At 42.3% G+C, this 16,550-nt stretch overlaps 1 protein-coding gene across 1 annotated transcript in view; it reads left to right on the top strand.

Moving 5' to 3' along the window:
- The window catches only part of TMTC1 (transmembrane O-mannosyltransferase targeting cadherins 1), a 364,529-nt gene that overhangs the window by 254,652 nt on the left and 93,327 nt on the right, over window positions 1-16,550 (top strand). The window contains exon 15 of the mRNA XM_033953227.1: window positions 1,969-2,104. Within this exon, the coding sequence (XP_033809118.1) occupies window positions 1,969-2,104 (136 nt within the window). The remainder of the gene's footprint in view (window positions 1-1,968; window positions 2,105-16,550) is intronic.

Consider the following 16,550-nt stretch of genomic DNA (forward strand, 5'->3'; position numbering starts at 1 on the left):
AACTTTTCAATTTCTCACTTGATGTTGCTTGCAGGTAGCCTCGTTCCATCTCCACTGTATAGCTTGCTCTTCCCCCAGAACGCCTTCCAGTTGCGCACAAAGTGGAATCCTTCTTCCTCACACCAGTGTCTCATCCATGCGTTGACTGCTTGCAGTTCCGTCTGCCTCTTTCCGTCGGCCCTGGATACCTGCAAGATCTCCCAGAACGCTATCATCGGTGTTCTGATCTTCAGCTTCCTTCCTAGCATCCGGAGCTGGTCTTTCAGTATTTCCCTGCTGTAGTTCATATTGCTCACGTCATTTGTCCCAATGTGGATCACCACCGCCGTATCTCCTCCTTCCGCCCTATCGATGATCCGGTCGATGCGGCTCACCATATCCTCCACCATGGCCCCTGGTAGGCAGGTTACCAGTAGATCCTGTCTTCCTCCTGCTATGTGGCTGTCGACTTGTCAAATGATGGAGTCTCCCACGACGATTGCTGTCTTCCCTATCTTCTCTTGTCTCTCTAGCCACAGGTCCGTGTCCTTGGTGTATGTCCATCTCTCTAGCCGCAGGTCCGTGTCCTCGGTGCACCTTCAACTTTGATAATGAATGTGTTCAAGCCCATTAACTATAAGAGAGGAAAAAGAATCTTAGAAACCTGCTCGGAACTGCTTAAACAAAGAATGAATCTGAGTCTGACTGGTTCCAGAGTTCAATCACAGATTCTTAAAAAAATCCTCTCTTGTATGTAAGTGTTAAACTCAAATTTAAATATTTAAATTTTAGTTTGTCACCTACACAGGCTTTCAGTGCACTCACATACACACAAGAGAGGTTTCAGTGCACACAAGAGAGGTATTTTAAAGAATCTGGAACCAGTCAGACTCGGATTCATTCCTTGTTTAAGCAGTTTCAAGCAGGTTTTTAAGATTCTTTTTCCTCTGTTATAGTTAATGGGCTTGAACATATTAATTTATCAAAGTTGAAATCATTTACATTTGAGCTATATGTTGGTTTCTTCCCTTCTAACATGAATCACCAGAGCCATCAGCAGCTCTGCACCTTTATGCCACATTTGTTTTGGCGGGTGGCGGGAAGCTGCAACGCTGGACTCCATAAAATTTACCCAGGGCCCCATAGGTGGTTAAAACGGCCCTGCCCATAGGAGCTGTGTTTTACTCAAGTTCAGACTGTTTGTTTGTTTTGCCCATTTGTGGATCACTGTCAGATAGGCAGATAAATCTGGTTCAGTGGATATGAGTAGCTGTATATCATCCATGTAAATACAGAACTAAGTGTCCATCAATCAAATCAGCTTGTCTAGTTGCTTGAGGTAGATATTAAACAAAATAGGTGACAGAATTGATCCTGGTGTATCTCACAGATCAGTGGAAGATACCTCCAGAAATAGAAAAATACCTATTTTACCTAAATATATGACACCTGTAAGCCTGAAGGCTTTTGAAGTGGTATACATTCAGGTAGAGTAGATATTTTTTTCTGTTCCTGGAAGGTTCACAATTAAAAAAAGAGCTGACTTGGGGTTTGAACCTGTCTCTTGGCTTACAATCCATTGCATTCACCACTCAGCTGACCTGCTGTTCATGGATATCTGTGCCAATTTTCTAAGAATGGTATTATAGAGATATTCATGTGCCTTGTTTTCCCCATTCAAAATGTGGACATTTTAGTTTCTAAAATGGATTTTCATGTTGTATCTGTTTGAAAATACATGTGACATGGATGTCCATTTGGAACCTTCTGACTTGATGTCCATTCAAAAATGCCCCCTACATGTATTTATAAAATATGCAGGAATTAGGCAAATAAATTTTTAAAATAAATTCTTGCACCATAGGCTACCATATTACCATCCATGAGCTTGAGAATAAGATTTCTGAACAAAAAGAGAAAAGATTTAACTCTGTGTAGAATATGGTGCTTATTTTATGAGCTCCAAGTACCTGTTTTTCCATGATGTAGGTGTTCCTGAGAAAGCCACAGCCCATTACCTGAAAGCTATTAATCTCCGTCCAAATCATTATGTGGCCATGGCCAATCTTGGGAGATTGTATCGCTCTTTGGGTCAGAACAAGGAGGCTGAGACTTGGTATAAAAGGTAAGTGCTAAAGTTATAAATTCTGCTGTTTATTATTCCAGTCAACACTACTGAGCAAAGTTATTTACAACAGGAAGAATAATCCAAATCATAGTTACCTGATGCTAGGGTCCACCTTAGGAGTCAGCACCCAAGAAAAAATCTGTGTGCCATTGTAGACACTACGTTGAAATCTTCTGCTCAGTATGCAGCTGTGGCAAAAAAAAAAAAAAAAGCAAACAGGATGCTAGGAATTATTAGGAAAGGGATGATAAATAAGATGGAGAATATTATAATGCCTCTATATTGCTCCATGGTGTGTCCTCACTTTAGAGAATATTGCTCATAGTTTTGGTTGCTGTATCTCTAAAAAGATATAGTGGAATTAGAAAATCTTCAAAGAAGAACAACCAAAATGATAAAAGTATGGGACTCCTATTGTATGATGAAAAACTAAAGAGGCTGAGGCTCTTCAGCTTGGAAAAGAGATAGTTAAGGTGGGGGTGGGGGTATGCTACTGATTCCATAAATATCTGAAAGCATAGCCTTTTCAAAAATCCCTAAGAAAGAACTAATGCAGACTCGATCTTACACCACAACTCTACTCAGTGCAATATAGGTTCTACTACCTATGCAAATGTCATATGTAAGAAGGCCATTTCATGAATAACTGCTGAGAATGTAATCTGATTTGTCATATATTGTTCCGCCACTAATTTCTGACAAGTGGGATGATCAGTGACACTCAGAAAAGCACACAGACAATATCAAACATAAACAATAACACTTTATTATACTTATATATATATATAAGAATAAAATAGCATCACCGTATCTCACGTAAACCCTCCCTTCACCATTCGGAATCCCTCAATGGATAGGCGAGTAGGACACAGGAGACTGCCCCTTTAGACCTCTTTTGGCTTCTGTTCCTAGAGACGTCTTGGATTCTAAGGTTAGAGGCAAGTCCCGTCTTTTATATTGGGTGAAAAGCTGGGAAAACTGCTTGCCTCTGAGTAAGACAGCTGGTACTGGTCCTTTGTTATTTGTTTTGTCAACTCCTAGGTCAAAAAGGTCAAGATAGCAGATACTTGTCACTGTCCCTTTCTTTTTGATGTATTTTCCCATCTGTCTTTACTGATGATCATCTGGTTTTACTGTCCTTTGAAGATCAATGAGGTCAGATCTCAGATAAGCAAGGTTATTGTAGAGACCATCTGGTCTTACTGTTCTTTGGAGGTCAGGAGTTCAGTTAAGCAGACTTGAGGATACATATCAGTAATATTCTGAACATGTCAGTAATATGCGGAGGCATAACATATATTGTATGATTTAAATCTGTGTAACTCTTATGCTATTTGTAACCCGCCCAAAATTTGGTGGGATATAAGACTGCATATAACATAATATATGACTGAGGTCTACAAAATCCTGAGTGGTGTAGAACGAGTAAAAGTGGCCAGGGGTGTGACCAAGATGGCGGCGATGTAGAGGAGCTGCGAGAGGCGCTGTTAACAAGCTCCTAGCCTGCATTTTTATTAATACTTTATATTGATGCCTTCTAAGAGGAAAGGGGTGCTTAGGGTCTCTGCCTCGTCGGCCCTGACGTCCACCCCGATTCAGCAGACGATGGACCGTTTCTTCGCGCCTTCTCTGGCGCTCATACAGGCTGGAGTGGAGAGCTCAGCGTTGGGCGGTGACGGGAGGGAGTCATTGGCCCTTTCGGGCACTGAGACATCGTTGTCTCCTTCGGCTCCCATGACGCCTCCATGTCCTGCAATAGCCGAAACGCTGTGGTGAGAGACATACGCTTCCGGAAGTGAAAGCATGGGGTCTCCGGCGAGGGCACAGCGTTGTCGGCGGAACAGCAGATAGAAACAACAGCAGAGAGAGGGGATCTTTCCCTCTCCCAGACGGAGGTTTCTATGAATAGCATCTGGCAATTGCTGCAGAGGATGGAAGGAAAAATCGAAAAATCAACTGAAGAGGTAACAAAATTAAATGAAAAACTGGAATCATTGACTGGGTCAGTTGAATCTATGAAGTTAGAGTATACAGGCCAAGCCAAGCAAATGCAGGTGGATATACAACATTTGCAACAATTTAAATTGGCTTCAATTAAAGATAGCTCTATTATTCACAAGAAATTAGAACAATTTGAAAATTTTAATAGGCGTTTGAACCTCCGCTTTCTAAATTTTCCTCAAACTTCAGGCGTGTTACCTAGTGATTTGCTGAAAAGATACTTCATTGAGAATTTGGAAATTTCTTCAAACTGTATTCCTCCAATTAATAAAATTTATTACTTACCAAATAAAAAGATGCCTAATGGAAATGGAATCGAGATTGGGAAAGTAAGAGAAGGAGAGACAAATGTGATAGATTTTGCAAATGTGACGGCTTTACTGGAACAAACGATAACATCTGAAATGGACAGAGCAACGTTACTAGTATCATTTGTTTTTGAACAGGATGTGAATATGATTATGAAATTGTTTTTCAAAAAATCCCAAAAATTATTTGGGGGACAGAAAATATGGATATATCCTGACGTATCTAAGACTACACAAGAACGGAGGAAAGAATTTCTTTCAATGCGACAACAGACTATAAATATTGGAGCAACATTTTTATTGGTATATCCCTGCAAATGCATGGTTAGGTACTTAGATGTTAAATATGTTTTTTTCTCTCCTAACCATCTGAAGGAATTTCTAGATGTTAAGCAGATCATCAAGGATTAAGGGATAATAATAGTAATGGGCGCATGATACATTATGCCTTTCTTTTTTGCAGTATTCCTCTAAATTTCTCTCTAATTTATGTTATGGTCACCCCCTGTTATTGTGGTCTAAGAAGGGGTTTATCATTATGATGATTATTGTAAAAGTATTATTGTGCTTAAATTTTCTTTTCCTCCCTGTATTTTATGTAACAAGAATTAATTCTTGTAAAATAAGATTGTATAATTATAAATAAAAAAAAAAGAACGAGTAAAAGTGAATCAATTTTTCACCCTTTCCAAAAGTACAAAAACCAGGGGACATTAAATGAAATTACTTGGGAATACTTTTAAAACAAATAGGCAAATAGGAGGAAATATTTTTTTTACTCAAAGAATAGCTAAGCTCTGGAACTCATTGCCAGAGGAGGAGGTTACAATGGTTAGCATAGCCAAGTTTAAGAAAGGTTTGGATAAGTTCCTTGAGACAGATATGGGAGAAACCACTGCTTGCCATGGATCAGTAGCATGGAATGTTGCTATTATTTCAGTTTCTGTCAAGTACTGTAACCTGGATTGGTCACTGTTGGAAACAGGAGACTGGGCTAGATCAGGGGTGGGCATCTCTGATCCTTGAGGGCCGGAATCCAATCAGGTTTTCAGGATTTCCCCAATGAATATGCATGAGAATCTATTTGCATGCACTGCTTTCAATGCATATTCATTGGGGAATCCTGAAAACCCGATTGGATTCTGGCCTTCGAGGACCGGAGTTGCCAATGTCTGGGCTAGATGGATCATTGGTCTGACCCAGTTCTTATGTATTGTCTCTACCAAGGTACTAAGGCACATATTAGAAATCTTTCATAAAAATTGCTATTTTTATCCTTCAACACCTCAGTTTATAATGTTTTTTTTTTTTCTTTTTTTTTATTTGAAAACATATTATTGATGACAATTCATTACCAAGAACAGAAAACACACTAGTCATCATCATTTTGTTATACAAAATCCATAAGCAACTTCTATCCCACCTCACCTCTGAATTTCCAGTTATCCGTACCCCATCCCTTCCCCCAATGTTACAATCTAATTGTGAAAGGAATGTAAAATTTTTTTTAAAAAATATATTTTTATTGAAAATGGCAAATGGCCAACAATAGAAATCACAACCGTCAAAATGATCATATAGAAAGAACAAAGTAACAATGGAATGTGAAATATTGATAACAAAATAGTACAGTAAATCACCATAGTGACAACACTCTCAAACCCACCCTGCTACCACTACTAATCATATGCAGCACTGTTCATACTCGTGTTATATGCAGGTACTTTCTGAATCGCTAGTGGGCTCACAATCTAAATTTTTATACCTGGGGCAATTAAGGGTTAAGTAACTTGTCTAACGTCACTTCAAACCCGCCCCCCCCCAAAAAAAAAGAACAAACAAACAAAACATTATAATCACATTAGAAGGCTTTGAAACCTATGACTTTTGAAGGAATAGAATACTCTGGAGTTCTTGGGGGGGTCCTTAAACTTATTTTAATGGTTAACATAGGGAAACTACAGAGCTAGCTAAAGCAGAATCACCTGCAGTGCCTCTCAACTCTCTCATGATGACAGATATATTTTTACGTAGAAGACCAACAATCAACCTTGTATTAAGTAATGGAGATACCTCAAACCCTATAGAGCCAGTGCCGCCCGACCTTTTGGACTCAGGCAGATACTCTATTTTCTGATGCCAAAGAAAGGCTCAGACGATTGGAGGCCTATTCTGAATCTTCAACTAGTGCATTCAGTTCTCAAGATTCCCCACTTCCCTAATACTAAACCACCTGGACTATTGCAACATCACCCATCTGACAATCCCCCAGAAGCAAATGCAAAGACTACAACTAATACAAAATGCAGCAGTCAGGATGATTTTCGGGCTGAAGAAGTCCGATCACATAACCCCTTCCTACCGACTCCTACACTGGCTACCGATGGAGGCGCGCACGAAGTTCAAACTAGGATGTCTCTGCTTCAAAGTATTAAATGGCCTAGCCCCAAAATACATTACAGACCTCTTCTCATTCCCAACCAACAGACATGAAAGAAAAACACATGAAATTTGTCTCCCCACTGGCTAAAGGGTGCAAATATAAGAGACACCATCAACAACTGCTATCATATCAAGCAGCCATATGGGGTAAAGACCTAGAAAAACTAATTGCACACACAAACAACTATGAAGAATTCAGGAAACACCTAAAAACTTACCTATTCGTGAAATACCTAGGTAACGAACCGGAACATCAACCCCCCTCGTAACATCATCACATACCTGAACTTGCAAACTGTTTAACCCCAACCCCTAATCACTAACCATGAACACTCTATTCAATTTACGGAATACATCTACTTCTGTGTAAACAGCTTGGCACTTCCTGGCCTTGCAACACACAAACTGTCGTCAACATTATTAATGTCATCAGATGTATATTGCTATTCTCTATAATTCGTTGTACGAGATGTACACTGCTATACTCTTTAATTCATTGTACGTATAGTTTCTCTTTATTGTATTTACAGTTTCTTATATTGTAAACCGCCTAGAAGTCGCAAGATAGCTGGCGGTATATAAAAATAAAGTTATTATTATTATTATTATTTATTTGGTCATTAGAGAGATATAATTGCACATGCCTATTTTTCTGGCCCACTGGAAATTTCTGCAGTTTCTTGTTCTGGAACAGCATTGCCAGTTCTCGACCCTGCCCTTTGGGCTGCCAACAGCGCCTTGGACTTTCACCAAGGTGATGGTGGTTGTGGCAGCTTACCTAAGAAAGATGGGTCTACAAGTTCACCTTTACTTAGCAAACTAGCTGATCAGAGCTCCCTCGTTGGCTGAGGGACTGGATTACCTGGGAATCCTCTTCAGTACGGCTGAGGGCCATGTCTATTTGCCAGTAGGTTGCAGACAAGAAGCTATGTGACCAGATTTCTTCTCTTCTGGAGCGGTCTACTCCATTGGCCTGGGATTATCTTCAAGTTCTAGGATTCATGGTTGCCTCATTGAATGTAGCTCTTTGAGTGAGGGCGCTCATTCATCGTCTTCAGCATGCCTTCCTCTCTCGCTGGGTGCCACACCAAGATGCCTTGCATACTTGTCTGCCTTGGACATAAGAACATAAGAATTGCCTCTGCTGGGTCAGACAAGTGGTCCATTGTGCCCAGAAGTCTGCTCCTGCGGCGGCCCTTAGGTCAAAGACCAGTGCCTTAACTGAGACTAGCCTTACCTGTGTATGTTCTGGTTCAGCAGGAACTTGTCTAACTTTGTCTTGAATCCCTGGAGGGTGTTTTCCCCTATAACAGCCTCCGGAAGAGCATTTCAGTTTTCTACCACTGTCTGGGTGATGAAGAATTTCCTTACGTTTGTATGGAATCTATCCCATTTTAACTTTAGGCTTGAGCAAGCATGGACTGGTGGCTTTGTCTGCTCTTGTTCTGTAGGGGCATACCACTCCACATTGCCTTCTGGATCATGGTGATGACAGATGACAGGGCCGGGGAGCCATTGCAATCATTGTCCTGTTCAGGGGTGTTGGTCACCCCCACAGAGAAAGTAGCCTATCAACCAGTTGGAGCTCAGGGCCATTTGTCTGGCTCTGAGATTGCAGAAGACTCTGGAGGGCCAAGTGGTCAGGGTTAATTTGTTTGTGTACATTCCCCTTGTTATGTTTTTAATTTTAAATATTGCCCACTGTTTCTATTTATTGTATACCACTTTGATTGCCCACTGGTTTTATTTACTGTACACCGCTTTGATTTGACTTTTTTGTTAAAAATGGCGGTAAATCACATAAAATAACTGTACGTCAGTCACCAGGAAGAGACCTAGAGCTCTCCTCTGGCTCAGGAGGCCCGCCTTCGTTTGCTTTGGGTGGAACGTTATTTCCTGGTGCTGACAGTTGCGTGGGTGTCGGGTGTGGACAACATTCAAGCAGACTTCCTCAGCAGGCAGACTCTGAGTCTGGGCAAGTGGGTCCTGTCCCCAGAGGCGTTCCAAGCAATTGGGGCGCTGGGGGCAGCCTCGCTTCAACCTCATGGCCTCAGGAAGAAACAAGTGGATTGCTTCTTCAGTCATAGATCCAAGCCTGGAAGCGGGTGGCTTGACGTTCTGGTGCAGCCGTGGCCTCAGGAGATTTCCTGTATGTCTTTCCTCCTTGGCCTGTGGTCGGCCGAGTCCTTTGGAGGATGCTCATCATGCCGTGTCCTCATAGACCATGGTATGCAGATCAGCATCTCTGCATGGGTCACAGCTTTCGGCTGAGTGCCTATCTGGACCATCTCATACAGGGGCCAGTTGCCATGGCGGATCTGGGTCACTTTGCTCTTTTGGTATGCTCTTGAGTGCACAGCTGTAGAACATAAGGATATTCTGCCCTGGTTGTTCATACTCTTCTCAAGTCTAAGAAGTCATCTTCGGTGTCGGCTTAAGCTAAGGTCTTCCAACATTTGTGCGCCTCAAACCAGATGGATCCATATTCTGCTCCGATCTCGCTGATTCTCGCCTTTCTTCAGGCTGGTTTGGATAAAGGCCTTACTGTGGCTTCTCTGCAGGTCCAAGTTGCCTGGATAAAGGCTTCTCTGGATAAAGGCTTATCTTTAGGTCCAGGTGACCAGGTTCTCTCTTGTTTTTAGATCCCGGGAGCATCGATCCTTGTGGATGTCTCATCCTGAATCACTAACCCAGTGCTGTCTAGCCTTACCAAGTCTCTGAGCCCCTTTGAGATGCTTCCCTCTTGGACTTGATGTTCAAGACCATTTTCTGGTTGCCATTCCTTTGGAGTGACGTGTTAGAACTACAGACTTTGTCTTACTAAGTCCCTTTCCTCCATATTTCAGAGGTTGGGGTTTCCCTTTGGATGGTACCTTCCTTCCTGCCAAAAGTGATTTTGACTTTACAGGTTATTAAGAAAGTGTATTTTGCCTGCCTTTTCAGTCAACAGGTTCCAGGACACAGGATCACCTGTTGAAGAACCTGGGTGTGCGCAGAGTTCTTCTGCGTTCATTGAAGGTTATCAACGAGTTTCATTTCTCTGACCATTTGTTTATGCTGACTCATTCAGTTAAGCTGGGCACTCCCGCTTCCAAGACCACAATTTCCAGATGGATCCATAGGGCTATTTCGTCAGCATACATTCTTTCTGGGAATCAGTCCCCTGTTTCCGTCAAGGCACATTCTACCAGGAGTGTGGTGTCTTCATGGTTGAAGCTAGATCTGCCTCTCCTGAGGTGATTTGCAGGGTGGCAATGTGGTCTTCTCTTCACACATTTGCCAAGTTCTACAGCGTGGATGTAGCTACAAGACAAGACTTGGCTTTCGGGTCCTCGGGCCTAAGGCCTGGCGCAGCTAGCCCATCCTACCTCTTTGAGGGACTGTTGTTGTACATCCCAGCTATCTAGAATGTCTCATCTATTGAACTGGAAAAAGAGATTATGTACTTACCTTGGTAAGCTCTTTACCAATAGATAGGTGAGACATTCTGTCTTTCCTGTCCTGCTTGCAGTTTTCAGTCTGTTTATGTTTCTCCAAGCTGATTCTTGGATGCCTGTCAGCCCTTGAAGGCTTGGAAGACTTTGTATGTTCCATTTATTGGGGAGTAGTTTCTGAGCCTGTTCTTGTGGTTAATGATACTACCGTGTTTCCCCGAAAATAAGACCTACCCCAAATAAGGCCTAGCATGATTTTTGGGGTAGGTCTTAATATAAGCCCTCCCTCCAAAAATAAGCACTAGTCGCTGGCAGCAGCGCTTCCCCTACCCCTCCCTGTCCATCTGAACCCCGACCATGAGACCGAAATACCTGGTAACAAATGGCAGCATCAGCAGCATAGGCTGCATCACGGTCTTCTCACACCCGGGTGTTCCTCTGCCACATCACTGATGATGTCATCAACAATGCGGCAGAGGAACGCCCGGGCATGAGAAGGCCACGATGCAGCCTGTGCTGCCGACGCTGCCATTTGTTACCAGGTATTTTGGTCTCGTGGTCAGGGTTCAGATGGGAGGGAGAGATAAAAGGGTCAGTGAGGGGGGGTGCACTGCGGCAGCAGGGGGAATGGGAGGGATAGCAAAATAATGCACTGGGCATGAGAGGAAGGGAGGGATAGAAGCTGCAAGGGTTCTACTGCACAGGGTGATGGGAGGGAGGGATAGAAGGATACTGGACAAGGGGATGGGTGAGAGGGGAGGAAAGATGTGGGGGAGAGAATGGAAATAGGAAGAATTGGGGTGGAGGAGAGGAATGGAGAGATGATCATTGTGCATGAAAAAAAAAATAAGACCTACCCCGAAAATAATAGTGCCTTTTTTTGGCCCAAAATTAATGTAAGACATTGTCTTATTTTCGGGGAAACACGGTATTTGGTTCCTTTTGAGCAGAACAATTTGTTTAGCCTGTTGCTACAGATGCCTCTACTTCATGTATATTGGGTGTTCTTTGGTGCTTGGGTACTAACTGTAGAGGGTGCTAAACTGCACAGTGAAGTACACCAGAGGTAGAGTGAAAATTCTGTAGTGGATTCCTTCTGCAGCATATGGGTATGGGAAAATAATCCAGCTGTCTTGAATGTCTCACCTATTTACTGGAAAAGAGCTTACCAGGATAAGTATATAATCTCTTTGTGACTTTATAGAATGCTAGCATAATAATAATAACAGCTTTATTTATATCCAGTCATACCTTTTCAGTTCAAGACGGTATACAGTAAAGTAGAAATACAGTGTGAAATACAGATGGTATATAGTAAAGTAGAAATTCAGGGCTTTTTTTACTAAGCTGCAATAGCAGTTTTAGCGCACGCTAGACCCTAACGCGAGCATTGAGCTGGCATTAGTTCTAGCCACATAGCACAGGTTTAGCACGCGCTAAAAGTCTGCTTGCGCTAAAAACGTTATCGCAGCTTAGTAAAAGGAGCCCATAGTGTGGATACCACAGGTATCGATACAAGTGAAGAAGGGGTGAAGGTTACGGTATTGAGATTACATGGGGGTGTGAGGGTAGGTGGAGTTCTCATTGGGGTTGTAGGGAGGATAGAAGGGGTTTCAAAGCATCAGATAAACTTGTCCAATAGGTGGGTTATCAGAGATTTTCTGAAGGATTGGTATAATGGAGAATTCAGGAGAAGGGCACTTAGGGTGTTGTTTCAGATGCCTGCCTGAAAAGATAGTGTCCTGTCAATGAATTTTTTGTATCGACATCCCTTGAGAGTGGGGTATGAGAAATGGAGAGTTTTACGGGAGAGGCAGGGATTGTCCTGAAACGTGAAGTGGCTCATGAGGTAGGTGGGCGAGATACCGAATAATGTCTTACAGCAAAGGCAGCCAAATTTGGAGATAATTCTGGCTTTAATTAGTAGCCAATGTAATTTTATGAAGTATGGGAAGATGTGGTCGGATTTTTTCAGGCCGAAGATCAATCTTACTGCCATGTTTTGGGAACTACAGACCGGTAAGTCTGACCTCGGTTCCGGGGAAAATGGCGGAAGCGCTGATAAAAGATAGCATCGAGGAGCATCTAGAGAGGCATAAACTTATGAAAACAAGCCAACATGGCTTCTGCAAGGGAAGATCGTGCCTGACGAACTTATTGTACTTCTTTGAAGGAATTAACAAACGGATGGACAAAGGGGACCCTATAGACATTGTATACTTAGACTTCCAAAAATCCTTTGACAAGGTACCCCATGAACACCTACTTCAGAAACTAAAGAACCATGGGGTGGAAGGAGACGTACACAGATGGATCAGGAATTGGTTGGCGGGGCAAGAAGCAGAGGGTAGGAGTGAAGGGCTACTACTCGGACTGGAGGAAGGTCACGAGTGATGTTCTGCAGGGATCGGTGCTTGGACAGCTGCTATTCAATGTATTTATAAATGATCTAGAAACGGGGACGAAAAGCAAAGTAATAAAATTTGTAGATGACACCAAGCTATTTAATGGAGCTAGGACTAAAGAGGACTGTGAAGATTTATAAAGAGACCTGAACAAATCAGGGGAGTGGGCGACGAGATGGCAGATGAAGTTCAATGCAGAAAAATGTAAAGTCTTACACGTAAGAAACAGAAACCTGAGGTACAGCTACGCTATGGGAGGGCTGTTATTGAGTGAAAGTTCCCAAGAAAGGGACTTGGGGGTAATAGTGGACATAACAATGGTTCCAATCATATTTTTCTGAGCGAGCCGTGACAGTTCAATTTAATAATTCAAAATCAAAACCTTTTCATTCAAACTTTGGCATTCCTCAAGGTTCTATTTTATCGCCTTTATTATTTAATATCTATCTGTCCCCTCTCCTGACTCTCTGCCAATCGATAGGGTTCACAGTATATGCTTACGCTGACGATCTCCAACTATTGCACCCCATCGAATCAACTGACCAATCTGAGATTCAGTCAATCAACCATAAACTCAGCATAGTTCATGACTGATTAAATTGTAATAAGCTCTCATTAAGCATTTCAAAATCTAATACTCTCCTATTCCCTGGAAAAGAGGGGGCTCAACTAATCTCCCCAGTTATTATCGATAACACCCCACTTACACCAACTACAATTATAAAAATCTTAGGGGTCCTTATAGACAGTAGGCTTACTTTCCGTCCACAAATAAGCGCCTTGGTTAAAAACTGCTTTTACAAACTAAGAATGATTCGATCACTGGCCCCTCTTCTTGACACCAGTTCCCTTAACGTTCTGATTCATTCACTTGTAATCTCAAAAATAGACTATTGTAATTCACTTTTAAAAGAAATATATCACAAGGACTTGAAACGTCTGCAGTTAATTCAAAATACAGCCATTAAGTTAATTTCAAGAGCATCAAAGTACGATCATGTTACCCCTCTGCTAAAAGATGCCCACTGGTTGCCAATTTCACATAGGATAACTTATAAAATAGCTCTTCTGACATTCAAAACCATGCAAACTAATTTTCCAGCTTTTATCGACAGATTATTGATCCCTTATGACCCACCGAGATCTTTGAGATCCATATCCCAATTTAATCTTAATATGCCTTCATTAAAAATAATTGGCACACGCCGTACTACCATTTTTTCTGTAACAGCCCCAACGATTTGGAACTCTCTTCCGCTTTATTTAAAGATGGAAAATAATTTAAAAACATTCAAAAGCAACTTAAAATGCTTCCTTTTTAAAGATGCTTTTAACTGAAGTTTTATTTTATTTCAAAGTTAATTTTAACTGATGTTTTATTTTAGTTTTTTCTTTTTTTTTAACTCCCTGCCCTTTTGTACTTGCCATTAATGTTTCTTCCATTTACTATAGCTATTGTATTTCTTCCCTCTTTACCTTGTGTGTCTTTTGTTCGTTCGTCCATAATAACTTTGCATGTATTATTGTTCGCTTTGTAGTTTTTAGAATGTATGTATTAACTGTAATATTGTTTGTCTAAAGGAAAAATTTTTTACTCTGTACAACGCTTTGTAGAATCGATAAAGCGTTTAATCAAATAACTAAATAAACAATAAACAATGAAGCCGTCGGCACAGTGCGCAGCGGCTGCTAAGAAAGCGAATAGAATGCTAGGAATAATCAAGAAGTGTATTACAAGCAGAACAAAATAAGTTATTCTGCCGTTGTATCGGGCGATGGTGCGCCCGCTTCTGGAGTACTGCGTCCAATATTGGTCGCCGTACCTAAAGAAGGATATAGCAGTACTCGAGAGAGCGACACATTTGGTAAAAGGTATGGAAAACCTTTCATACTCTGAAAGATTAGAGAGACTGGGGCTTTTTTCGCTGGAGAAGCGGAGACTTAGAGGGGATATGATAGAGACTTACAAGATCACGAAGGGCATAGAGAAAGTGGAGAGGGACAGATTCTTCAAACGTTCAAAAACTACAAGAACGAGAGGGCATTCGTAAAAATTAAAAGGGGACAGATTCAGAACCAATGCTAGCAAATTCTTCTTCACCCAACGATTGGGGGACACCTGGAACGCACTTCCAGAGGGAGTGATAGGACAGGGTATTGGAGTTCAGGAAGGGATTGGACAATTTTCTGAAGGAAAAGGGGATAGAAAGATATAGATAGAGGGCTACTATACATGTCCTGGATCTGATGGGCCGCCGAGTGAGCGGACTGCTGGGCATTATGGACCTCAGGTCTGACCCAGCAGAGGCACGGTTTATATTCTTATGTTCTTATGTTTTTTTGTGGGACCCTAGGTAAATTATATTGCAGTAGTCCAGTGAGCTTAGAATTAGAGATTGAACTAGCAATCTAAATGCAGCGAAGTCGAAGTAAGGTTTTAGAGTGCATAATTTCCATAGTAGGCAGAAGCATTTGTTGATTAAGATGTCGGTGTGAGCATCAAGGGTGAGTTGTTGGTCGATGGTGTCTCCTAGGATTCCGTTGATTAGATTGATTGAGGAGTTGAGGGTTTTGTTTGACGGGGTTGCCATGAAGAATTTGTTCTTGTCTGGGTTTAGTGTAAGTTTGAAGTTTTTTGTCCATTGTGGGCAAATGCACAACAGACGAAGATTCAGTGCCCGACAACATGATGCACGACCTACTCCTACTGGAGCGATGGTCTAGGACATGGCAACTCAACTTCAATGCCAAAAAATGCAAAGTTATGCACCTGGGCAGCCAGAATCCATGCAAGTCTTATACCCTTAATGGCGAGATCCTAGCAAAAACGGTAGCAGAACGAGACTTGGGGGTAATCGTCAGTGAGGACATGAAGTCTGCCAATCAAGTGGAGCAGGCTTCGTCCAAGGCAAGACAAATCATGGGCTGCATACGAAGGGGTTTCGTCAGTCATAAGGCGGAAGTCATTATGCCATTGTATAGATCCATGGTGAGGCCCCACCTGGAATACTGTGTGCAATTCTGGAGGCCGCATTATCGCAAGGATGTGCTGAGACTGGAGTCGGTGCAAAGAATGGCCACCCGGATGGTCTCGGGACTCAAGGATCTACCATACGAAAAACGGCTTGACAAATTACAGCTATACTCGCTCGAGGAGCGCAGAGAGAGGGGGGACATGATCGAGACGTTCAAGTATCTTACGGGCCGCATCAAGGCGGAGGAAGATATCTTCTTTTTCTAGGGTCCCACGACAACAAGAGGGCATCCGTTGAAAATCAGGGGCGGGAAACTACGAGGTGACACCAGGAAATTCTTTTTCACTGAAAGAGTGGTTGATCGCTGGAATAGTCTTCCACTACAGGTGATTGAGGCCAGCAGCGTGCCTGATTTTAAGGCCAAATGGGATCGGCACATGGGATCTATTCACAGGGCAAAGGTAGGGGAGGGACATTAAGGTGGGAAGACTAGATGGGCCGTGGGCCCTTATCTGCCGTCTATTTCTATGTTTCTATGTATTGTGAGACCTGGGTGATGACTGAGGAGATGAAGGTCCTGGTTTCGGTCGATAGGGTGGAGATGGGAATGATGATTGTGATGTCGTCTCCATATATTTGTAGGATTTAATGTTCAGCTTTGATAGTGTTTGGCCTAGAGAGGACATGTATATGTTAAAGAGGGTGGGAGAGAGTGGGGAGCCTTGGACGCCACAGGGGTTAACCCAAGATTGGGAGTAAAACATAGAAACATAGAAGATGACGGCAGAAAAGGGCTACAGCCCATCAAGTCTGCCCACTCTGCTTACCCACCCCCTGTCTATGCCCTATCTTGACCCTCGTAGGGATCCCACATGGGT

This window comes from Geotrypetes seraphini, chromosome 7 (assembly GCF_902459505.1).
Source record: "Geotrypetes seraphini chromosome 7, aGeoSer1.1, whole genome shotgun sequence".
Taxonomy (NCBI): Eukaryota; Metazoa; Chordata; class Amphibia; order Gymnophiona; family Dermophiidae; genus Geotrypetes; species Geotrypetes seraphini.